The sequence below is a fragment of the Panthera pardus genome, unplaced genomic scaffold, assembly GCF_024362965.1.
Source record: "Panthera pardus isolate Hobbes unplaced genomic scaffold, ASM2436296v1 HiC_scaffold_2, whole genome shotgun sequence".
Taxonomy (NCBI): domain Eukaryota; kingdom Metazoa; phylum Chordata; class Mammalia; order Carnivora; family Felidae; genus Panthera; species Panthera pardus.
In genome coordinates this window covers 26,871,205-26,897,240 of record NW_026526765.1, presented here as the reverse complement: position 1 = coordinate 26,897,240, position 26,036 = coordinate 26,871,205, and the positions used below count along the sequence as shown (strand labels likewise).

Here is a 26,036-nt window from a genome sequence, read left to right as displayed (position 1 = left end):
ACATTTTACATTAAACAGCACTGCAACCCTAGGAAAGATTATATTAGTATCTCTTAAAAAGAATAGGTGACTTGTATAAATCATTGCACTGTTTGTGAATTCAGTGCCCCATGTTCAAAGCCCAGGGAGACTTCCATTTTACTAGGTCATGGTTTGTATTTTCAGTTTGCGAAGGTAATGATTGGTCCTGAGCCCCATCTGGTCTCCAGGAGATACATATTTCCATGGAAAACTAGAGGAGCACAGAAATCAAATGTAAAGATAGAAGAAAACAAGTTTCAGCTGCACAGTGCAGTTTCCATTGGGCCCATTCTCACTTGTTGCAGACCTGAGTATGAGAACCAGTGTGTCTATCCCACTAAAGTAACAGCTGTCTCTCTCTCCAGTGTTCTGTTTCCTGTGGTGGTGGAGTGCGGATTCGCAGTGTCACGTGCGCCAAGAACCATGATGAACCTTGTGACGCAACAAGGAAACCCAATAGCCGGGCTCTTTGTGGCCTCCAGCAATGTCCATCTAGCCGAAGAGTTCTGAAGCCCAACAAAGGCACAATTTCCAGTGGGAGAAAGCCACCAACATCTGGGCAGGACCCCTTAAAGCCCATCCCTCCAACCACGTCCAGTCCCAGAACACTGAGCACACCCACAGTGCCCCAGTCTGTGAGTACAAGTGCCCTGGCCATCAGCAGCCCCGGTCCTACCCCAGATCCCAAAGAAGGAGACCTGGATGGGAAATGGTGGCAAAACAGTTCAAACCAAACTGAACTGGGCTCCAATTATGTCATTTCCACTGGAAGTACTTCCCAGCCCATCATCACTTCCTGGCCTTTGAGTGTCCAGCCAAATGAAGAGAATGTTCCCAATTCAGACACTGGTCCTACCTCAGAGGGAGACTTTTTAACCACGACAATGAGTGGTTCTGATTTGCCATCTTCCAGCAGCCCTGTGACTTGGCAGGTGACTCCATTTTATGATACCTTGACCAAAGAGCCAGAAATGGAGATTCACAGTGGCTCAGGAGAAGACAGTGAACAAGCTAAGGACAAAAATGAAAACAACTCCATAACGTGGACCAAAATCAGAGTACCTGGAAATGATGCTTCAGTGGTGCAAAGCACAGAAATGCCCCTTGGACCCCCACCAACACCTTATTTCAGGGGGCCGTCCATGTGGCCACCCTTCAGCACGGTGATGGAAGGACTGCTACCCAGCCAAAGGCCTGCTACTCTCAAAAATGGTGCACCTGGAGCTGAGGGGATGTTCACTGAAAAGCCAGCAAACACTCCATTCCCTCTGGGAGGAGACCACCAGCCAGGACCCTCAGAACGTTCCATAAACCATGACCCCCCAGAACTCCCAAGCAACATGAATCTGACGCAGAGTTCCGGACCAGTCCTGACTGAGGAAGATGCAAAAAGTCTGATAGCTGAGGGGTTTTTGCTAAATGCTTCCAATTACAAGCAGGTGTCCACGAGCGGCAGCCCCGCATACTGGGTTGTTGGAAACTGGAGTAAGGTAGGAGTTCCATTTCTTACCCCATGCCTGTGTCTCCATGGAAGTAGTAGGGGTGTTGCATTCTTGTGTAGATTTCAAATGGACTTGAGTAAAATGTAGCCCGATGTGGAGGAAACGTGAAACAGGTCCAGGTGCTCACCTCCCTCCTGTCCTCCCTACCTCCTAAATTGAGGGGAAGAAAATCTCCAGGGAGGGAGGACAAATGTAGTGAGATAAAGCGTATAGTCAGGAGGGCTGGGCGATTCAGCTGTGTGATGGCGGAGAACTCAGTCCATGTTTTGGACTCCGCTCTTTGTCTACAAACAGTAGACACCTTTGTCTACAGGTGTAGATCACCTGTAACACGCCCTCTAGCTACAAACCTCAGCAGCTGGTGCGGAGGGGCGGCTGAAGAGGCCAGAGTTTGCATTTCGTTAGAGACAGCTGATCTTGGGATTCTAGTTAAAATCTGTCAGGTAATCCTAATTGGAGTGGAAATTGAAGATAAAATTCCTTAAAAGCATTCTCTAGTTCAGTGTTATCGATGATTTTCTTTTCTTCTTGTTCTGTTTGCATGCTTGCATGAAAAAATCGTTTTGACTCATTAAAAGAATTAGAAAGTGGAGGAAGAAGAAAATAAACACGACGACAGAATGTTGGCCTCTGTTTTCAAGCTTCAGAAATTTGGCTAGATATTTGTTTTTCCATTTCTAGAACTAATTAATATCCTTTGAAGCATCAAAATCGTTTTCACCCATTTGAATTTTGAATGCACAGTATATGAACTTGTTAAAATAATTTGACAACTCAAAAGAGAACTTTGTGGCAAAATGGTCACATGCTTACATCAGTCAGCATTTTTATGACAATTCATGACTCCTCTCCTAGCTAAAGAGAAATGAAGTATTTGTAGCTAATATAACAACAGTGCATATAATTTATAAAGCATGTTGGTTTCCAAACCACTTTCACATGTAGCCTCTTATTTTCTCCTTTTGACAGTCCCGAGGAGTAGGTGAGGTCTCATTATGCCAATTTGCAAATAGAGAAATAAAATTTGTAGCAGTCATGTGACTTGTCGAGGGACACAACTGTCAGCTGGATGATGCACCTTCTAACTCCACTCTATCCAGTTTGTAAAATGGGCATTAACTGTGAATTACCTAAATAAACTAAATCAACATAAAAGTACATACTGGCTCTGGTGACTGTGGAGGCCAGAAGTCAATTGGTACATTTTGATTATAGTAAATCAAGACACACTTGATTTATCTCAAATGTCATCAGTTGACTTTGACAGAAATAAACTGCCTTATTGAATACATCATAGATTGCCAAGAATTGGCAACCATGGTGAAGCTATTGAGAGCTATTAATTCTAGGCGGTTTGACTGGAGAAAAGGAATTGGTCCAGATGGCAGTTTGTCAGGGCTGCAAAGGATATTAGGAGAACAGAGTTCAACATTTGGCAGAAATTCCCTTTGTGATAGGGTTTGGCGCCTGCTCTCTTTACACATCTTTTGAGACAAAATGTTTAATACAGAGAATTGTCAGAGAGGATCAGGACTCACAATGAAAACTTTGGTTTTCCCACTATCCTCTGACTTTTTTTATTCTGTCCATTTCTGAAGCTTCTTTAGGACGGCCTCTCAATGACTGCAGCTTAGAAACCCCATTGATACCAATCTTCCCCAAGCCCCCTATAAAAACCTTAACGGTTTTACAAGTCAGTGTCACCTTATCATTTCTATCATCTCCTGTTTATTTCCTGTTAGTTTAGAGCCAGTGGTTTCCAATCTAATGGTGGGAAGCACTGGGAAAAGATGGGGATGCTTGTGTTTGCTACAGTGATGGTGGAGGGGCTACTACCAGCATTCAACATTGAGAGCCAAAGATGATAAAAGCCCTGCGACATTCAGGGAAGTCTCTTATAAAGAAGAAATGTCCACTGCAAAATGCCAGTTAGTGCCCCAACAGTGAAAAAAGGAGGACCCTCAGTTACTGTTCTTGCCTCCTATCTGGTGTGTGTGCCTCCAGCAACCACCGCCCCCCCCCCCCCCCAACGCATTCCACGAATCACAAGAGACGTTAAGACTGCCAACTTAGTCTTCTGAAGGAATTTACTAATCATTCCAAACTCCCGCTCACAAATCTTTAATGTCTCTTCATTACATATCAGATCAGATAAATCCACTCTGACTTCCAACAGCCTTTACAACATTACATAACCAAGCTTTCAAACCACACTGGCTTCACTCTGTTTCATCATCTTAAGCTTCAGCAGATCTAAACTGCTCAGTTTTCCCTAAGCCTCCTGCTCCTCTCAGTCTAATGCCTTTTTTTACACTGTTCCCTCTGCCTGGAATTTCCTTCCCCTCCTCCTTTGCCTTTTAGAATCTCCCCTGTTCTTCAGGACCAAGCTATGAGCTGCCATAAAGTCTTTCCTGATCATTAAGATTGGAAGTAATTTCTAAAGTTCCTTATTGTTTGACTGAAAATTGTTCTCACCGTTTCCTCCCGCTTTTCTGTCCTGTGTGGAAGGGCTCTTCACACTTCCCATTGTATACAACCTGTTCCTCTAATTGTGATTTCAAAAATTAAGGAATTGATATAAAAATGGGGTTAACACTATAAATGCACATAAAACTTGAAACCAGACTTTCTGGGTTGGAATCTTGGCTCACCCGCTAACTATATATGTCCTCACCCTGCATCAGTTTTTTCATGTATGATGAGGACAGTGTCAATGCCTGAATCAGAGATTGTGAGGGGATGAAAGGACTAACAATGTGTAAGGTACTCAGAAGAGTATGGGGCACATAGGAAGCACCCAGTAAGTGTTTGCTCTGATATCTGTTTGCAAAACAGAAAACCTAGGTGCTATGCAGCGTACGAGGGTATGGCTCCTATTTCGTCAGAAAATCACCTCTCATTGAATTGCTCCATCATCCAGTCAGATCCCCTGGGTCACTCAGCTAAGTGTAAGCTGTGCAGTTGTGTAAATGGAAGCGACAGTCTGATTTTCCACAGCCATTCACAGCAGTTGTCACGTGATGCTGATCCAGCTCTCCTGGTTAGTTCCAGTTCTGAGCATCCGGAAACCTCCTCCCTGACCTGGTACCTCGGTTGCCACAGGGTCACTAACTGTAATGAGGATGAAGGTTTCCAGGACAAAGTGAAGTTGTCCTTCAACCTCCCCAGGGTTTTTTCTTGTCTCATCGCCCACTCCAAGTTTGGAACTCGTACTAATGACAACTGGTGGCATTCCATGTCTCTTGTACTGTGTCCCATGCATTTGCCCCTGTCAGCACTACCTTTGCACTGTTGTCTGCTGCCTCAATAGAAACTGTCAAAACAAGAAAAAAAATTGGGATACCTGGGTGGCTCAGTCAGTTAAGCATTTAACTCTTGATTTTGACTCAGGTCATGATCTCACAGTTTATGAGATCGAACCCCACATGGGGTTCTGCACAGATAGTGCGGATCCTGCTTGGGATTCTCTCTCTTTCTCTCTCCCTCTCTTCCCTCTCCCTCTGCCCCTTCTATGCATTCTCTGTCTCTGTCTCTGTCTCTCTCTCAAAATAAATAAACTTTTTTTAAAAAGAATAAAAAGAAAAAAAGTGTTCAAAAAGAATTAAATGTCTGCTCATGGGATCTGAATCTATTAGGACTAAATTCAGAGCCCCAGAGACAACATGAATTTAGTTGCCACATAAATACAGTACAAAGAATCATAGACATCATTTGAGATTTACCGGGTTATCATTATCCTGGGAGTTTAGTTGACTAGGTCCTTTCCTGGATTGGGGCGAATATATTTTCTCTATGTCATAATATAAAATTAACAACACACTATGTGGCCTTGAATGTTGCTTCTATCTCTGGGCCCCAGATATCTGGAAAGTGAGACTCATATGCTGACCTTGCAGCTGTGTTGTATTCAATAGGTAACATTTGTAGAGTCCTGACCATGTGCACAAATTTCTGTGGTCCTAATGTTATCACCAGTTTTACAGTCTAGGGAGTTAGGAAGTTGCAAAAGACCACACAATTAGCCAGTTGCAGAACTGTAATTGTACCCTGAATCTCAGAAGGTTAAAGAAAATGTAGGAAAGATACCTGTTATGTAGTTGTAGCAATTGCCTATTGCTATAATAATGCTATATGACAAACCACCACAAAACCTCAGGGTTTCGTCGAGTCTGTGGGTCAGCTGAGAGATTCTGTTGATTGGGGCTGAGCTTAGCTGACCTCAGCTTGTCTTGCCGTGCATCGGCTGTGGAGGCAGCTACAGGCCGGCTGGTCGGGGGTGGCCTCAGCTGGGTGACCCCATTCTATTTCACATGATCTCTCATCCTCCGGCATCTGGCCCTGTTTTATTCTCATGGCAGAGAGAGGGGGTCAAGAAAGAGAATTGAAACTAGCGAGTCCTCTTGAGAAGTGGCACATCATCCACTGCATTTTATTGGCCAAAGAAACTCACAAGAACAGTCTTGATTCAAGAGCTGGGCAAGTATATCCCACCGCTTGACAAAAGATCTGCAAATTCCCATTGCAGACAGCATGGTGTGTCCAATGTGGGCCACTAGTGCAATCAGCCTATGACAGTGGTCAGTGTACTTTGGCTGTTATTACCTCTATTACACATATACATAATGTAGTACAGAGGAGAAAGGGCTAGGAACTTAGGTACGAACCACATCCTAAAGAACTTTAAGCAGGAGGAGAGATTACCTCCATAAATGGGCCAGCTGGAAAAATGATGACCTAGGCTAATTTCTACTCTTCCTTTCTATGATGCTATAGTAAAGTTATCCATCTAGAATCTCTGTTGTTATATATGTGTATAACACAAGAACTTGCAAAAAGTGACACACAAAATTATGTGGAAGATGAAATTGCAGCGAGAGAAAAATGTAAGGCTGGTTTTTATTTGTAACTCATCAAAAGAAGCCTTCAAAAATGTCACAGATGGAACCTCCATCCTTTGTGGTTTTTTTTTTTTTTTTTAATTAGCCCAGAGCTGTGTTTTACGTGTGTCTGGAGAGCTCTTCCTTCTGAAGGTGGGTAGGGGAGAAGGGATGCAAGAAAAACCAACTGTATGAAAGAATTAATAAGCACATGGAATAAAAGAACTTATGGAGAAGAAAGCTTCTGTAGTTTTCAAGGCGATCCCTTGCTATACCTGAAGTATTTAAGAATTACGAATAAATTAAAACATCACATGAGGAATGGGCTGTATGTACCCGTATAGGGCAAGTGGTGAAAAGCACTAAGTTGTAACATCTTTCTAACCCCCAAGCATGGTCTGAGGACTCACAGCATTGGCATCACCTGGGAGCTGGGCAGATATGCAGAATCTGAGGTGGCCTCAGCTGGTGACCCCGTTCTATTTCACATGATCTCTCATCCTCCGGCTCCACCCCAGACCTAGTGACTCAGAATCTGCATTTAGCAAGGTCCCAGGTGATGCCTGTGGACACTAAAGTTTGAGAGGAACTGCTCTAGCAGACAGTGTATGGCAGAAAGCCCCAGGCTTTACTTCTTTGTCAAGCCAGCTCTCCAAGCCTCATGGGTTTTTTTTCTACACTGTCACAATACCAGTGTAACCACAGGTTTGTCTGGGAGAGGAAGTGAGATAATGTCATTGCGGTGTTATAACAGGCAGATGTATGGATCTGACATCCCCTATGAACGGCAGCATTGGTATGAAATGTGGTGGGCAGTTTGCCTACAGCCCCCAGACATTCATGCCAGGATAATTTTTAAAGAGAAGCAAATTTCCACTTGCATTGGTTTGCTAATCCACTTGCTAATCCACCTGCTAATCCGGGATTCTCATCACTGGCTATTTATTAGAATCACCTGGGACATTTCTTTTTACTCCAGTGCCTAGACCTTACCCAGGGAAATTCAGATTAATTTGTCTAGGGCGGGACCCCAGCGATGATATTTTTTAAAAAGCTCTGTGAATTTAGGTGAGCATCCAAGGTGGAGAACTGGACTTCAGAGTGTTGTGAGATACACCTGAGAAAGTGGCCCTCAGCCTCTGTCTTCTCTGTCCCCCTCGCCACACAGTGCTCCACCACCTGTGGGCTGGGGGCCTACTGGAGAAGCGTGGAATGCAGCACCCAGAGGGATTCCGACTGTGCTGCCCTTCAGAGGCCTGACCCTGCCAAGAGATGCCACCTTCGTCCCTGCGCCAGCTGGAAAGTGGGGAACTGGAGCAAGGTAATTGATCTGGCTCTGCGGTGTTCCGGAGGGGGACAGCCTTATCTAAGCATTTGCTGAAGTAAGTGTCTCTCCTCCCTTCCTCTCTTGCTACCTCCCTCTGCCCTCTTTGCTAAAATGGATGAGTAATCAAAGACATCCCCATAGGCCTACTCGAAGTTACACAATAGTCTTAGAACCAGTACAGAGTTTTTATTAAACCACATGTTATTAGCTGCCTGTCTTTGCTCTCCCCAGATAAACTGGCATAAAAAGTTAAATTTGTGTAATTAATTGCTTGTCCAGCATGCAACATTATTTCTGAGTTAGTTAAATTTACCATTGTAATTACAATGATACATCATCACATGTATAATTAAGTCATGACGCAGCAGCTGCTCACAAAGCAAATGTGCTTTTCAATCTTCCAGACCCAAATGACAAGAAGGCTGGACACAAGGAAAACATTGGTCTCTCAAAGTGTACTTCCCGTACTATCTTTTTGCAAGGTGGTTTTGCTGTCCTCTGCTAATCTGGCTATGGTTACTCATTTTGCTGTGTTGTCTGCATGGTCCCTTGTGAGACACTGTATCAGGTTTTTGGATTTGTTAGCCTTGGTGCTTTTGGGCACTAACCAGGCCTAACCTAGCCTGGGGCTGAGCCAGCCCCTGGGGGATAGACCCAGGCTATATGACACTGCACAGTTGTGGGGTTGATAGCTGATTGGCAGGAGGAGGTGCAGAGGTGTAAGCCGTGTGTGTACCTTCTGTTTGCCAAGCACACCACCCCACTATGATGCTCTTTAGGCCCCATCTTCACTCTGGGGAGCCAGTTTCCCTTGACAGCTGAGACACAGAAGGGAAAAGAAAAACTACCCAGAAGTTTGGGTATGAGTTTCACTGTGTAACTTGAAATCAATCACAAGAAAAAATTTGGAAAGTCCTAAAATACATGGAGGTTAAAGAACACCCTACTAAAGAATGAATGGATTAGGGTACCTGGGTGGCTCAGTCAGTTAAGCACCCAACTCTTGGTTTCAGCTCAGGTCATGATCTCGCAATTTCATGAGTTTGAGACCCACTGTCAGCACAGAGCTTGCTTGGGATTCTCTCTGTCTGCCACTCCCCTGCTCATGCCAACTCTCTCAAAATAAGTAAACTTAAAAAAAAAAAAAAAGAATGAATGGATTAACCAGGAAATTAAAGAAGAAATTGAAAAATACATGAAAGAAAATGAAAATGAAAACATGACAGTATCCCTCTGGGATTCAGCAAAAGCAGTCCTAAGAGGAAAATGCATTGCAATGCAGGTCCATCTCAAGAGGTAAGAAAGGTCCCAAATACACAACCTAATCTTACACCTAAAGTAGTGATATAAGGAGAAGCAAATAAAGCCCAAAGCCAGCAGAAGAAGAGAAATAATAAAGAGTAGAGCAGAAAAAAAGAATATGGAAACAAACAAACACACAAAAACAGCAGAAGAAATCAATGAAATTAAAAGCTGCTTTTTGAAAGAATAAACAAAATTGATAAACCCCTAGCTAGACTTAACAAAAAGAAAAGAGAGAGGACCCAAACAGATAAAATCACAAATGAAAGAGGAAAGATCACAACCAACACCACAGAAATACAAACAATTATTAGAGAATACTATGAAAAATTATATGCCAACAAACTGGACAACCTGGAAGAAATGGACAAATTCCTAGACACTCACACACTACCAAAACTCAAACAGAAAGAAATAGAAATTTTGAGCAGACCCATAAACAGCAAAGATATTGAGTCAGTTATCAAAAATCTCCCAGCAAATAAAAGTCCTGGGCCAGATGGCTTCCCATGGGAATTCTACCAGACATTTATTTTTAAAAAAAATTTTTTTTAACATTTATTAATTTTTGAGACAGAGAGAGACAGAGCATGAATGGGGGAAGGTCAGAGAGAGAGGGAGACACAGAATCTGAGACAGGCTCCAGGCTCTGAGCTGTCAGCACAGAGCCCGACGCGGGGCTCTAACTCACGGACCGCGAGATCATGACCTGAGCCGAAGTCGGACGCCCAACCGACTGAGCCACCCAGGTGCCCCTAGACATTTAAAGAAGAGTTAATACCTATTCTTCTAAAACTGTTCCAAAAAAAATTGAAATGATAGGAAAGCTCCCAATCTCATTCTATGGAGTCAGCAGTCTAAAACCAGACAAAGACCCCACTAAAAAGGAGAATCACAGGCCAACATCCCTGATGAAACTGGATGCAAAAATTCTCATCAAGATGCTAGCAAATCAAATTCAACAGTGCATTAAAAGAATTGTTCGCCATAATCAAGTGGAATTTATTCCTGGGCTTCAGGTCTTGTTCAATATTCACAAATCAATCAATGTGATACACCACATTAAAAAAAGAAAAGATAAGAATCATATGATCCTTTCAGTAGATGCAGAAAAAGCATTTGACAAAAATACAGTGTGCTTTCTTGATAAAAACCCTCAAGAAAATAGTAGGGATACACAGAACATACCTCAACATCATAAAAGCCATATAGGAAAGGCCCACAGCTAATATCATCCTCAGTAAGGAAAAACTGAGAGCTTTCCCCCCAAGGTCAGGAACACAACGTGGATGTCCACTCTCACCACTGTTGTCCAACATAGTATTGGGAGTCCTAGCCTCAGCATTTAGACAACAAAAAGAAATAAAAAACATCCAAATTGACAAAAAAGTCAAACTTTCACTCTTCACAGGTGACATGATACTTTACATGGAAAACCCAAAAGACTCGACCAAAAAACTGCTAGAACTGATACATGAATTCAGCAAAGTCATAGGATATAAAATCAATGTACATAAATTGGTTGCATTTCTATACACCAGTAATGAAGCAACAGAAAGAGAAATCCAGGAATCTATCCCATTTACAATTGCACCAGAACCATAAGATACCTAGGAATAAAACTAACCAAAGAGGTAAAAGATCTGTATGCTGAAAACTATAGAAAGCTTATGAAAGAATTTGAAGAAGACACAAAGAAATGGAAAAACATTCCATGCTTATGAATTGGAAGAACAAATACTGTTAAAATGTCAATACTACCCAAAGCAATCTACACATTCAATGCAATCCTTATCAAAATAACACCACATTCTTCACAGAGCTAGAACAAACAATCCTAAAATTTGCATGGAACCAGTAAAGACCCCGAATAGCCAAAGCAATGTTGAAAAAGAGAAACAGATCTGGAGGCATCACAAATCCAGACTTTAATCTGTATTACAAAGCTGTAATCATCAAGACAATATGGTACTGGCACAAAAACAGACACATAGATCAAAGGAGCAGAAAAGAGAATCCAGAGATGGACCCACCAATGTATGGCCTACCAATTTTCAACAAAACAAGAAAGACTATCCAATGGAAGAAAGACAGTCTCTCTAGCAAATGGTGCTCAGAAAACTGGACAGCGACATGCAGAAGAATGAAACTGGACCACTTTCTTACACCATACACAAAAATAAATTCAAAATGGATGAAAGACCTAAATGTGAGACAGGAAACCATCAAAATCCTACAAGAGAAAACAGGCAACAACTTCTTAGACCTTGGCTGCAGCAACTTCTTACTAGACATGTCTCCAGAGGCAAGGAAAATAAAACAAAAATGAACTAGTGGGACTTCATCAAGAGAAAAATCTCCTGCACAGCAAAGGAAACAATCAGCAAAACTAACAGGCAACAGATGGGATGGGAGAAGATATTTGCAAATGACATATCTGATAAAGGCTTAGTATCTAAAATCTTTAAAGAACTTATCAAATTCAACACCCAAAAACCAAACAATCAAGTAAAGAAATATGACAGAGGACATGAATAGACACTTCTCCAAAGAAGACATCCAGGTGGCTAACAGACACATGAAAAGATGCTCAACATCACTCATCATCAGGGAAATACAAATCAAAAACCACAATGAGATACCACCTCACACCTGTCAGAATGGCTAACATTAACAACTCAGGCAAAAACAGATGTTGGCAAGGATGCAGAGAAAGAGGAACCTCTTACAACTGCTGGTGGGAATGCAAACTGATGTAGCCACTCTGGAAAACAGTATAAAGGTTCCTCAAAAAATTAAAAATAGAACTACCCTACAACCCAGCAATTGCACTGTTAGGTATTTATCCAAAGGATATAAAAAGCCTTGTTCTAAGTGGTACATGCACCCCAATGTTTACAGCAGCACTATCAACAATAGCCAAATTATGGAATAAGCCCAAATGTTCATCAACTGATGAATGGATAAAGAAGATGTGGCGCGCGCGCACGCACACACACACACACACACACACACACACACACACACTGGAATACTATTCGTCCATCAAAAAGAATAAAATCTGCCATTTGTAACAGTGTAGATGGACCTAGAGTGTATTATGCTAAGTGAAATAAGTCAGGCAGAGAAAGACAAATATCATACATTTCACTCGTGTGGAATTTAAGAAACACAACCGATGAACATAGGGGAAGGGAAGGAAAAATAAGAAAAACAGGGTGAGGCAAACCATAAGAGACTCTTAAATACAGAGAACAAACTGAGGGTTGCTGGAGGGGAAGTAGGTGGGGGGATGGGCTAAATGGGTGATGGGCATTAAGGAGGGCACTTGGGATGAGCACTGGGTGTTCTATGGAAGTGATAAATCACTGGGTTCTACTCCTGAAACCAGTACTACACTGTATATTAACTAACTTGAATTTAAATAACTAGATTAATAATAAAAAAATAAATAAAACCTGGAGTAGGAAAGTAGGCCCTTTGTTTTGCCTTTAAATATCCAGAGCGTTTAGATTCTGCTATATTGATGGTTTGCCTTTTCACAGATCCTTTCTCAGAGGAAAGAATTCTAATTTTATCTTGAAATTCTGCATTATCCCCCCAATCCCCACCTCCAATCCAGAGACATTTCAAATCTCAAAGGGCTTCAGGTCTGCTGCAGCCTGCTCTGAGCCTACAAGTATCACACCTGATGCCTTGGGGTTACTCACCAACAGTCCCCTACCTTTGTGATGGCTATCTGACTTGTGGTTGTTTTACTGCACCATGTGGCTCCTTGAAGCAGCCTGAAACCACTGCTGTGGACATGTCCCCATGTGTGTGACAGTAGAATAAGACTATACGTTCAGACTCTCCCTCTACCACGTCTAGAAGTAGCCTTTCAGAATGGTGTGCTTCCGCTTCATGTAGTGATCTGCCTGAAGCAAATTCAAGCTTGTGGTCCTCAGGTCTGTCCCAGAGGCATCCTTGGGAAGACAGTTCTGTAGAACTGAATCCTAGAAGCAGGGCTGGCCAGTGGATCAGACACATCTGGATTGGCAACCCTGCTCTGGCGTGACGAGCATATGACACTGATGACACTGGCCATTCACCCTCGGAATGTTCTTTCTCTCACCTCTGAGAAATAACATGGATGATATTGCCTCTACTTACCTCATAGAGTTGTTGGAAGGATAAAAAAAAGAGAATGTGAGTGAAACAGCTTTGTAAATGGTAAAAGACTGGTTTATTTTATTTTTTTATTCTTTTTAATGTTTATTTTTATTGTTGAGAGAGAGAGAGGGACAGAGTGTGAGCTGGGGGAGGGGCAGAGAGAGAGGGAGACACAGAATCTGAAGCAGGCTCCAGGCTCTGAGCTGTCAGCACAGAGCCTGACGTGGGCCTCGAAGCCATGAACTGCAAGATCATGACCTGAGCCAAAGTCGGACCCTCAACCAACTGAGCCACCCAGGTGCCCCCTTAAAAGACTGTTTAGATGAAACCCTGGGCAGACTCTGAGCTCAAGATAAAAGTTAGGACTGGTTCTTAGATGCTTACTAACCTCTGGCTTTCTGGACTTGGGGTGCAAGGCCTGTGGACAGGTGACAGTGGAGAAAGTTCTGTCAACAGAATGACTGGCTCGAGCAGGTGTCCACTCCTTAGTACTAAGCAGACAAGGTGCTTGGTGTCCATGAACTTTGAAGAACTTGACCTACCTTGGGCACTAACACTCGCCAAATACTACTATGTGCCTGACATTACACAAAAGCATTAGATAATCAGTTCCATTTTCATCCAGCACAGGACCTTCTTTATAATTCCCACTGAGGCAACAAAAGCTCAGAGTGCTTAAATCACTAACGTTTGATCACACAGCTGTTACCAAATGCTCCCAGTTTTAAGAAACATCCACTGGGGGATGCATCAATTTTATGACAGCTTTTCATAAAGAAAGAGAACACTACACAATAAATATGTACGTCAGTTGTAAGAAACATGCCAATTTCAGAGCATTAAAATTTGTATGAGGAAAAAAAGTGTGCGATGCAAGAAATGCAGAAGTGACAAAAGGGGCTTGAAAAACCTTCAGGTGCATTTGACACCTAGAACAATGCATCATCCACAGCTCCATTCACCGCCTGATGGAACATCTTGATGGTTGCACCTTCTGAAGTTTTGTAAACTGGTGATTTGACATCCCTTTTATTTGTTTTCTGAGAACAAGCACTTCCCTTTTCATGGCTAAGTCTAACAGATATTATTTCTGAAATGAATCAGAAACAGTTTTACATTTTTTCTTGGAATGTTCTGTCTTCCCACCTAGGGAGCATTGGAATTTTATTTTAGCGGTAGTTGACTTGCTGAAAAATAAGAGAAAGTGTCAGCCTTTCTTTATGGTCTTGTGTTTCATGTATATTGCTAGTCTTTTTGTCTTATTCTACTTCTTGCCTTTGTGTTTATTAGATTTTATAGATTGTCAATGACGGTTCTACATTTTTTTTTACATCTGAATTTTTAGAAATGAATTTAATAGGGGAAGAGCTCCTTTTTTTGCTAAATACAGACCATCCCCAACTTTGATATATAAAATATTTCCAGTAACATATATTAAACTCCGATATGCAAACGTGAAAACATGGAATTACATGTTTTAAGGGATTTTTTGTCCCCAGAAAGCAAAAGTTGAGTAGCAGGAAGGTCATCATATACTGAAAATCACTGCATTTATTTTATTCTTGGTATAATATGTTATATGTCTGAACTGTCACCTTCTCTTGACATCCCGGAATATTTTAGATTAAGGGTCCCCTAAAAAGAAAGTAAAGGAATGGCAAAGAAATAGAAGCATTTAGGACCACAGGAAACATGAACCCAAGACCACTCTAGTTGAGGATTGATGTCCAGACCACAAGGCTCTCCATGATGGCCCCTGCCCATCTCTCTGTCCAATCCCACTCTTTACCCTAGCATTCTGATTAATGCACCTTTCCCAAACAAGCTTCGTTGTTTCATAGCACTGTGCCTCCATACATGCCATTCTTTCCACCTTGAATGCCCCCCACCCTATTTTGCTGGCTGAGCAAGCATCTACATATCCTATATGCTTCAGCTCAAAACTTGGCTCCTTTATTTAGTCCTTTCCTGACCTCTTTAGGTGAAACTGACCATATCCTCCATTGTGCCCTCACTAGATCATGAACAACTTATGAGGTAATCTTTATATATAAATATAATCATTATTCCTTCTACTCATTTATGTAATTCTTCCCACCTGCTAGAAATAAAGAGCCTGAAACATAGATGTGCCCAATAACTGGGAGGAAGAAAAGTTGGGGTGAGAGGGGGGAAAGAGATAGAAGGATGAATTTTCATGCTGTTCAACTTAGAATTTTTGGAATGAATTATTTAATCTTAAGGGTCTTGTGAATCTGTTCAGCATAAGTAAAGGAACAGAAGAAAAAAGTTGTATCCAAATTTAGTATTTGGTTCAACTTGGAAAGCAAGAAAGTGTTCTGAAATCAAAACAGAATACAAATGCAGCGATCCCGTACACGTATACCCCTCTAGAATGTTGGGATAGTTTAATCATCTAGTTTATTTTCCTTTCCATACTGATGGAGAAACAGAGGCTGAGAGAAGAGAAGTGATTAATCCATGTGAACTCAGGTGGCAATTTGCTCTCGGGGTCACACCTGAGTGCAACCTACTGCCCTCCCAATGCTATGCTCACTAATTCCTCTATACTCGACTGAGCACTCTGTATGAGTCCAACATGGAAAGGGTATCAGGATGACTCCACAAATCAAAAACACCACAAGGGAGAATCACAGAATTGTGCTTTCATTTCATATCTCTGCCAATGGCTCCTATAAGCTGAGGGTATTTTTCATTCTATCTGGTCTGTAGATCACACTAGTTAAATTGATGCCATAACTAGAAAACAGTCAGGCCTGTTTGGTCACAATAAGGTGTTGGCCAGGCTTTCTGTTCTCATTAGTCTGACTCGGGTCCTCAGTCTAGGCCACAGGTTCCAGGTGAGGAAACATTAATACAAATTACCCTCCTCTAAGGCTGTAAAAAAATTAATATAATAATTGGCAATCAGCATATAAGGCAAAACAGCATTAGAAGTGGAGTGATTTAATATCCTGCCACTTATCTCTTGCTAACTGAATCAGAGGCTGTTTTGAAAATGGAACCGAAAAGTCAGAGATTTAGTGAGTGTCTTCCCTTATTATTTACTTCAGCATATTAATAAAGTTTATTTCCCATTGAATGTGAATACTCTAACAAAAGGGGTAATGCTAGCTTGAAAATTAAATTAGGAATAATAGATTGCAGCAACGAATGAAAAATAGGAAAATAAAATCCAATTTTATAATTAATGTCTTATAAAACTCCCTTGTCCTAATAAAGAATCCTGTTACTTCACCATGTGCTATTTCCCAGAAATCTGTTTTGTCAGACAAATGACCTCTTTGTGTGGAAATTATTAGCAGGCTCCCTCATTTGCTCTGTGGCTGATTTCAAATTGACAGTTATTTTTTCCTTTGTGTACTCACTACATGGCAGGAAAGTGAGGTTATTGGCTTGTTTTTCTTTGGGGAGGGGTGCTGTCTGGCAAGCATTGTTTATCTCTAAGAAGTTGGACACTCAATTTATGGTTGCATTAGAGCCTCAGTCTGTCCCTTGTCGCATGGGCCAGCATCTTTCTATGTTACAGCCCAAGGTTTGAAGTCAGGTGACTTAGCACAATCTGCAGGTGGCGGAAGAAGGGGGAACTGTCTTTGGGGTGTACCTCTACTGAAAGTTTGAGGGATTTTCTTTCACAATCCCAAACCCTGTAGTTATGACTATTCCACCATGGTCAGAAAGAGCACCATTTTTCACTGTGTAGAGAGGGGCCAGGTACCTTACAGCAATGCACACACTTTCTTGCTGGTGCATTTTCTCAGCCAAGTTTAGCCAAGCTAATGAGATACTAGATGGGAGGATGGGGAGATTAAAGGTGCTCTTCTTCGCTGCAGTGACCAGGGTCTCCTTAGCCCACTTGGAAACCCCCTCGGAATTCATATATGCACTCAACAAATCTGTACGGACCCTCTGTGCCTGGCACCATGCTAGATGCTTGGGACACAGTGGGAACCAGGGCAGATAGGGGTCTGATTTCATGGCAGTGAGAGTGTAAGAGAAAGGACACACAGAATGAATAAAAATTGTTCCACATTTCAAGTTCTTGTGATAGAAATGGACAAGGAGCTGAGAGAAATTACAAGAAAGAGAGCCTCCTTCAGATAAAGGCATTCCAGGAGGGCCTCTCTGAGGAGATGACATCTAAGCTGAGGGCTAAAAGAAGAGCAGTAGCGCGTAATGTAAAGAGTAGAGGGAGGAACATTCAGGACATAAAGACCATGGGGATGTACTGTTAACCCACAGAGAGGCTGGAGGCAAAAGGCTGAGGAGCACAGGGGTCTGTTCCCCTCCTTCCTACCTCCAGTCCCTACCTGACAGTGGAGGGTGACAAGACAGGCCAGGCAAGGACAGGATCAGGAGAGACTAGGAGATGGGGGCAAGATGAACGGAAGGGATTTGGCTGGCACTAGCATTCTAAAGAGATTGGAGACCAAGTCTTGGAAGCTCAAGTTATGATCAAGTAAAATCTAGGTGGAGGATGGAATAGCTCCCCAAATCCGAGAGGTCAGAGAGTAGGTCTACTTCAGAATCCGCTGTGCAAACCCTGGTTTGGGGGATGCTGGCGCATCAGTGTTGATCATGATTTTAAGGAGTCAGCAGCCCACAGTGACCTGAGACTGAGCAGGATGCCAGGGCTGCTACACAAGGTGTGGGCATGGGGGAGGGGGGCAGTGAGGAGAGCCTTGTAATGGCTTTCAGGGGGCCTGTGCTGAGCAAACTCTCAGTGACGAAGGCAGGTGATGTTAGCTACAGGAGGAAGGAGGGTGGTAGGGACAAACCCAGGGTTTGCTCACTTCTGGGAGTCAAACCACTGAGTAGTTATTCCAGTTACTTCCCTCATGTCGGCCCTTCATCTGACAAAGCATAACCCATCTTGCCTTCAGAGTTGTGGAGAAAACAGGTTTTTAGCAGGATTCTGAGGGTGGATGGGTGTGGGTTGGCCGAGAGTTCCCCTTCACCCCGGATGAATACACACCGGAGGGAATGGCCGCCTACTGGGGCACACACTGCACCAGCAGGCACCTAACCCCAGTGTCTGTGACCTTCACGACAGTGCTGTGAGATAACAGTTATTGTCCCAGTTTATCGATATGACACCTGAGGCTTGGAATTTTTCTGTGACTTGCCCAACATCTCACAATAAGTGAGTGACAGAACTGGACTTACCACCTGGTTCTCACATTGCCATGCCTGTGTTTTCGGACATGGGGAGCCCCATCTTTGGGAGCTGTTTAAGTGATTCCTTCTAGAGGGCCTGTGAGGGAAACAGTACACTTGAGCTAGACTTAATCCTTCTTCATGGCTGGAACCCTGGAACTTCACGGCTCTCTGAGAAACTCCCTGGGATATGGAGGATCCAAAGCCCGACACCAGGGACTCAAGTATCCCCTTTTCTCTCCCTCTCCATGCAGTGCTCCAGAAACTGCAGCGGGGGCTTCCAGATCCGGGAGATTCAATGTGTGGACAGCCGGGACCACCGGAGCCTGAGGCCGTTTCACTGCCAGTTCCTGGCCGGCATTCCTCCCCCGCTGAGCATGAGCTGTAACATGGAGCCCTGTGAGGAGTGGCAGGTGGAGCCCTGGAGCCAGGTATGGCCTCCAGACACATCATCCACACAACCAGGAAAATGTGAATCCCTGTGCTACCATGTGAGACCAGAAGTCAGGGAAGACCACGCGTGCGTCGTGGCAATGACTGGCCTCCGTTCAGTGGCCTAATGCTGTGTGGAGAAGGCTGAACAGGTCAACAACAACAACAGGTCAACAGGCCACAACAATTGGTGGTTTCAAACGTGATAATTCAGTGTTTTATTACAACCCAGTCTCCCAGTGGACATACTGGGGAGTTGAGATTCATGTTGGGGAAATGTACATGGACCACTCTGATGAAAGTCATTTAGGGCAGAGCCTCACATGCCTCTCTCCTAGGCCTCTGCAATTGAATTGGGGGTATTGGTCAGGTCCTTCCCACACACAGTTTATTTTAGAGTTCCACTTCTCAGTTGAATGCCCAGATCATTGTTTACACAAATAAAAGGAAGTGTGCTTGTGCCTGTCTGTATGTCCTCTGTTTTGTGAGGGTCCAGGCTCTACTGGGTCTTTGTCCTACTTCAGCACATGAAAACAAAGTGACTGTTCTTTGGTGAAGTATAATAATCTTATTCGCCAATATGCAAATACCTCAACAGCTAACAAAACAAAACAAAACAAACAAACAAAAAACTCCCAACCATACCCATGCATGGTAGAAAGAAGAGAAAAAAAGGAACCCAGCATATTTTGAGTGTGTCTATGGGCTAAGCATTTTACCTACCATACTTCGTTTAATTTTCTTTTTTTTTTTAATATGAAATTTATTGTCAAATTGTTTTCTATACAACACCCAGTGCTCATCCCAAAAGGTGCCCTCCTCAATGCCCATCACCCACCCTCCCCTCCCTCCCACTCCCATCAACCCTCAGTTTGTTCTCACTTTTTAAGAGTCTCTTATGGTTTGCTCCCTCCCTCTCTAACTTTTTTTTTTTCCTTCCCCTCCCTCATGGTCTTCTGTTAAGTTTCTCAGGATCCACATAAAAGTGAAAACATATGATATCTGTCTTTCTCTGTATGACTTATTTCACGTAGCATAACACTCTCCAGTTCCATCCACGTTGCTACAAAAGGCCATATTTCATTCTTTCTCATTGCCACGTAGTATTCCATTGTGTAAATAAACCACAATTTCTTTATCCATTCATCAGTTGATGGACATTTTGGCTCTTTCCATAATTTGGCTATTGTTGAAAGTGCTGCTATAAACATTGGGGTACAACTGCCCCTATGCATCAGCACTCCTGTATCCCTTGGGTAAATTCCTAGCAGTGCTATTGTTGGGTCATAGGGTAGATCTATTTTTAATTTTTTGAGGAACCTCCACACTGTTTTCCAGAGTGGCTGCACCAGTTTGCATTCCCAATACTTGGTTTAATTTTCACAACAATCTGAATGGTAGGCTTTATTAATTCCATTTTATAGATGAAGAAATTGAGACTTGGAGGTTAAGAAACTTACATGAGGTCACACAACTAGAAAATAAATGGGGGAGTATTTGTTTAAGCATAAGGTAGACTCCAGTGCCAGTGTGCTTTCTACCATAGACATTAATTCAATAAGCACTGAACAAAGAGTAAACTAAGGAGGAAGAGTGAATCAATAACTATTTTGGAGGAAACCAAACCTTCCACGTGCCCTGGAAAGGAAGGTAGTGAATTACAACTGTAGAACACAGAGTTAGAGTCAAAGCTTACAGAAGACTGAGCCCCCTACAGCTACTTACTGCCTACAATGTCAAGCAGCCATACTTATTCCTGAGGCTCTGGGCCAATACCTGGTGTTTTGGGGGGGTGGGCAGCAGCCACTACTGTCCCCTCTTTCTCCTCCTTACCTGCTCAGCTCTGGGGCATATAAAGTGCCTGCTACTCCCATGCTCTGGACTGAGGCCTCTAAGACTTCCACGTATAATGAGCCTTCAGAATCATTATACAGCTTTCAGAATCCAGGAATTTGCAGAGGAGCCCAGATCGCCTTGTCAGAGAAACGGCATCGGCAGGTTTTTAAAGATGAGCAATCAGATCTGCTTTCTGGTTATGAAAAAGATGTATTCTTTATGCTTCCTCAGTAGCTTCTGGGAGCCCTAATCAGGCACTGTTCCCTGAAGGTCTCCCCAAACCCTCCTTTCTAAAGTAGTATTCTGTTCTGAGTAAGCCACACAGTTGGAAGACTTCCCTCTGAGGAAGCAGAGGACATGGAAATGCAAAAATATTTCTCTTGAGCTTTTGAGGGTCTGAGCACCCTTAGGTGCTTTCCCTGATGCATGATGCTGCCTTGTCTATACACACTCTCTAGCAGACTGCCATCATGAGACTGTGGGCCCCTTTGGTATGTCAGCCAGCCCATACTGCCTGCATGGAAGAGGCATTTCAGCTGTTGGAATGTCCCTACACCAGAGGTTCTCAAACTTTAGCTCACTTCAGAATTACCTGGGGGTTTCTTAATACACAGATGGCTGTACCCCATTCCCAGAGTGTCTAGTTTGGAGGTCTGGGGTGGAGCCTGAATTCTTCATTTCTAACAAGTATCTAGAAGATGCTGAAGTTGCTGGTCTGGAGACCACACTTGGAGAATCACTGGTTTACACTTTCTTCACCTCCTTTCCTAGATATTACTTGGCCAGATGACCCTGAATCTATATGTACACATATAGGTAGAATGATCTCCAATGGGGGAATCCCTCCCTTCTCTCCTCAGATAGGATTAAAAAGAGATAGAATAAATTTGAAAAATCCATGTTGACCCTTAAAGTTGGAATACCGTGAAATCAATAGCTTAGTTCTTTTATTGAACAGAAAGGGTTAATTATATGTAATTACCCTGTTTCCTATGGTACCACTACATATGTCATGCCTGATATAATGGGGGAGATGTTGGCAACCATAATTATTTTGTTGTTGTTACCACACAATAAAGATTTTTCAAGGTTCTTTAAAAAATTTTTTTTTCATGTTTATTTATTTTTGAGAGAAAGAGAGGGAGAGCGAGAGAGCAGGGGAGGGGCAGAGAGAGAATCCCAAGCAAGGTCCATGCTGTCAGTGAAGAGCCTGACGTGGGGCTCGATCTCACCAAACAAACCATGAGATCAGGACCTGAGCTGAAATCAAGAGTCAGATGTTTCACTGACCGAGCCATCCAGGCATCCCTCAAAGTACTTTTTTTAAAGGTTTATTTCTTTATTTTGAGAGAGAGAGCTCATGCAGAAGTGAGGTAGGAGCAGAGAGAGAAAGGGAGAGAGAGAATCCCAAGCAGGCTTTGCACTGTCAGTGCAGAGCCTGACACAGGGCTTGAAATCATGAACCATAAGATCATGACCTGAATAGAAACCAAGAGTTGGACGCTTAACTGACTGAGCCATCCAGGTGCCCCTCAAAGTATTTTTCAAAGATTCTTGGTGGATTATGTAATTTCCTCCTAGAAACCTTATGAAAATGAGACAATAGATCTTATAAAATTATACTAGTGAGCAAAAACCTGACACATTTTAGAGTTGTATCCCTTTAGGAATCCAGCCTGTCGTCTCAAATTTATCTTGTGAGCATGACAGCCAATGCATCAGACCCCTGGGCAAACCCATCAATTTCCCTATTCTGGATATGGACATATTTAGTTCTAAAGTTCTATGTACTGGGTAAGGAAGATTGAATCCCATCATAAGAGGAGATTAACATAATCGTATTGCAAATGTGTCCCTGTTTGGACTGTCAGAACTAGTCACAAGAAAAACGTCTACATTTTGCATTTTGGTTTATAGATACTTGTGCCAGAAGGCAAAATGCAAATAACATTATGTCCATTCTGGCATGACCTCTCATTTAGGTTTTTAACCAATATCCCTTCTGTTTGGCATACTATTTTCCATCAAACTATTTGGCATCTTCTGATTTTTTTTCTCTTCCTCATATCCTTAGAATGTCCTTTATCAATCTCCTTTCTCTAAATTTTATTTCATCACTGCCATTTGGTCACTGTGAGGAACCTGGCATATATGTTGCAGATTCCAATATATATACTAATATTCTTAACAATCCTGTACGCAACACAAATGATAATAAAAAGGTCTTCTCTTATCACTGAAAATGTCACCATGAGATCTTTACCTAACCTCGTCCCTGTGATGTATCAGTGTTCCAGGTCCTGTGGAGGTGGAGTTCAGGAGAGAGGAGTGATTTGTCTAGGAGGTCTCTGTGACTGGACGAAAAGGCCCACATCCACTGCACCCTGCAACAGCCATCCTTGTTGTCATTGGGCCACTGGGAACTGGGACCTGGTAAGAGCCGGTTATAGTCCCTTCAATTTATTTTAGTCTTTTAAAAAATAGTATTTATTTTCTTTTGATTTACAAGGTAATATATATTCATGGAAAATGTTCAGCAAATCCATTGATTTAGTTCCAGTACTCTTCTGCCATTAATTCCTCTAAATCTGCTGAAAGTTGATCCTTGCTGACATGTGGTCAATGTTTACTGTCTTGAAGAGAAAACTTCAAATACATTCAATAGAAAGCAGATCAAATACCAACATGATCTCAGAGGCACAAAGCCCAAGAAAAAGCAGTTTTGGGTCTCAATACCTTGGATCCTGTGGCTTTTCCTGAAGCAAACAGGAGTTGTTAATGCCCTGAAGCTGGAGGCTTAGCGTGATTTCCTGAGTTTCAGATCTTGTCAATTCACAGATCAGTTTGCCAGATGGCCAGTCTGTTTGATGGAGAGACAAACAAACAAACTGTAAATGAGAGAAAGATTTATTATTGTCACAAAGTTTGTTTGTTATAAAAATAACTGTATCAGTGACCCTGAAAACAAAGAAAATCCTCCCATAGACAGATTCTCCCAGCACTTTGATTTGTCATATCCTGAATTCTCTAGAAAACAGAGTCCTAAGACCAAAGCTAACACTTTATTAGGAAATACAATACCAGAAAATCAGGGGTGATAGGAAAGAGGAAGGAGACAGGGAAAGAATGGATCAAATATGAGGTGGTGCATTACCAGACTGACCACTTGTCCTAACTGACTGTTGCTTGGTGTCAGGAACAACTGGTTGCTCTCAAAAGAAGCCCTTCAAAAAGCTAGCTATATGAACTCTCTTAGGGTAGTTTGTTCAGGGGCAAGAAGGGAGAAGATGATTTACTGGTTCCTATCTCTTAGGATTGAGTAAAAAGTCTTCTCTCAGATGGCTAATATCCCCTGTTGTCTTGGGCTATTCATGTGTGGGCATTGGGCAGGCCCCACCATGTCACATGTCACATGTCTCAGCCAGAAAAGCCCAGAATCAAGAGGTGAGAGGCACACAGCATGGGCATAGGAGGTGCAGGCCAATAGACTATGCTTTCATGAAGTTAGTTACCATCTCAGCTGGGGCAGATCAATGGCCAACACCTGGGGAACAAGGGGAGCCAAGAGGATCTGATATACAAATCCCTCAACTGTTAATATTTTGTAATGTAAAACTTGTTCTTGTTTAAGCATATTTTGATAGTTATAACACAGGCCAATGCAGTATTTTGACAAACGTAATGCCCCCACATATTTTTAAGCTGCTATATCCTTAGTGATTCTCACTGTTCATTGCTGTATAGTTGCTCCTGCATAGCTATAATCAATTCACACTCTGGCAAGTACTCTTGAAAAAGGCTTCTACTGGTACATCCAACTCAAGATTGTGCTGGTCTCTGGATAATACCTGCTCAAATCCAGGAAGAACAAGATGATTTATTATTGCTAAAGGAACATTGTCCATTAATCACTTAGCCTGCAAAAAATTAAAAATGCATATTTTATTATACCCATAGCTTAAAAAATTTCCAGTAGGCAAAGAAGAATGATGTCAACCACTTCAGTAGGTAGACAGGGCACATCATATTTTCTATCGATTCCCTATCTTCATTGGCATCTAATACTGATTCATAATGAATTGCCAAAGAAGATACTGGTGTCAGGACAAGCTTTTGTTTTTGCAACCTGCTAAACTGTGTGCCAGGGCCAGTAGCTGACTTTCACCCTGTCCCCATGGGCCATGTGAACAACAGAAAATGTCACATGCAATTTTACTTTTTTTCATGTAAATATAATTTAATCACTTTACATTTGGCATCTCCCTTGGAAAATGACTTTATTTCCTGTTCACTAGAAATTCAGTTATTCCAAAACCAATTTTCTTTATCCATCTTTGATTTCAAAACCTGAAAAGACTTTACCCAACAAATAAATATGTGTTTCAGGATTAAGCTCTTCAAAAATACCCTGGAACCCTATATAACAATATAAACATTACTAATCAAATCAAATGTGACCATTAGAAGAAAATAATTCATACCATGTGAACTATTATGAAAATGTTATAACTTTGGCCCCATTCAGGAACACAAAATCCCATAGAAGATTAACAACTACAGATGAACATTTTTTAAAAACATTTATTTATTTATTTATTTATTTATTTATTTATTTATTTTTGAGAAACAGAAAGCACACAAGCTGGGAAGGAGCAGAGAGGGAAACAGAGAATCCCAAGCAGTCTCCATGCTGTCAGCACAGAGCCCAGTGTGGTGCTCAAACCCATGGACCATGAGATTATGACCTGAGCCAAAACCAAGAGTCAGATGCTCAACTGACTGAGCCACCCAGGCACCCCTACGGATGAATTAAGTCTGTCAATTCCCTGAGGCTCTTGTACCTTATTATTTAGCTCAACAGTTTCTTTTTGGCAAGAAAGATAATGATAGCCCAGTAAATATTATAATAATGATGTGTGAAGCATATCCTGTTCTTAGGGAACTAAGTGAAGAAAGAAAACTGTCAAAAACACCCCCCATCCATTTACCTATAATATGGTCTGCTTCTCATTTTGGCACTCAGGTAGTATCTGCTAGAAGCAGATAGGCAGACTTACAGTTGACTTAGCATGCCAGAGAAAGCTAAATTGTAAATTGTGAGGTTCTGTGTGGTTGTTATTCTTCAGTCAAATTTCCAGCACATTTTTTATAATAATGTGTCTGGAGTTAGAACGGAAAGTATTAAAATCAATGAGAAATTTAAACTACATAGACTGACACAGCAGTTCTACCTGTAGTAATTTAGCCCACAAATATTCCATCAAACGTAATCCTAGATGATGATAAAGATGTTCGTTTCCATGTTGTTTGTAACAGCAATTCCTAAAAATAACCTAATATCCTTTGATAGAAGAACTGGTCAGTCTATTAATTTATTAGAGTACAGCCCTTTTAAGAATGAGGTAGACC

At 42.1% G+C, this 26,036-nt stretch overlaps 1 protein-coding gene across 2 annotated transcripts in view; it reads left to right on the top strand.

Moving 5' to 3' along the window:
* The window catches only part of ADAMTS12 (ADAM metallopeptidase with thrombospondin type 1 motif 12), a 327,563-nt gene that overhangs the window by 286,112 nt on the left and 15,415 nt on the right, over positions 1-26,036 (top strand). Inside the window, exons 19-22 of one of the 2 annotated variants that reach the window (XM_019450691.2) lie at positions 387-1,511; positions 7,569-7,721; positions 18,614-18,790; positions 22,917-23,060. In XM_019450691.2, the coding sequence (XP_019306236.2) occupies positions 387-1,511; positions 7,569-7,721; positions 18,614-18,790; positions 22,917-23,060 (1,599 nt within the window). The remainder of the gene's footprint in view (positions 1-386; positions 1,512-7,568; positions 7,722-18,613; positions 18,791-22,916; positions 23,061-26,036) is intronic. The other variant, XM_019450692.2, reaches the window with a different exon arrangement.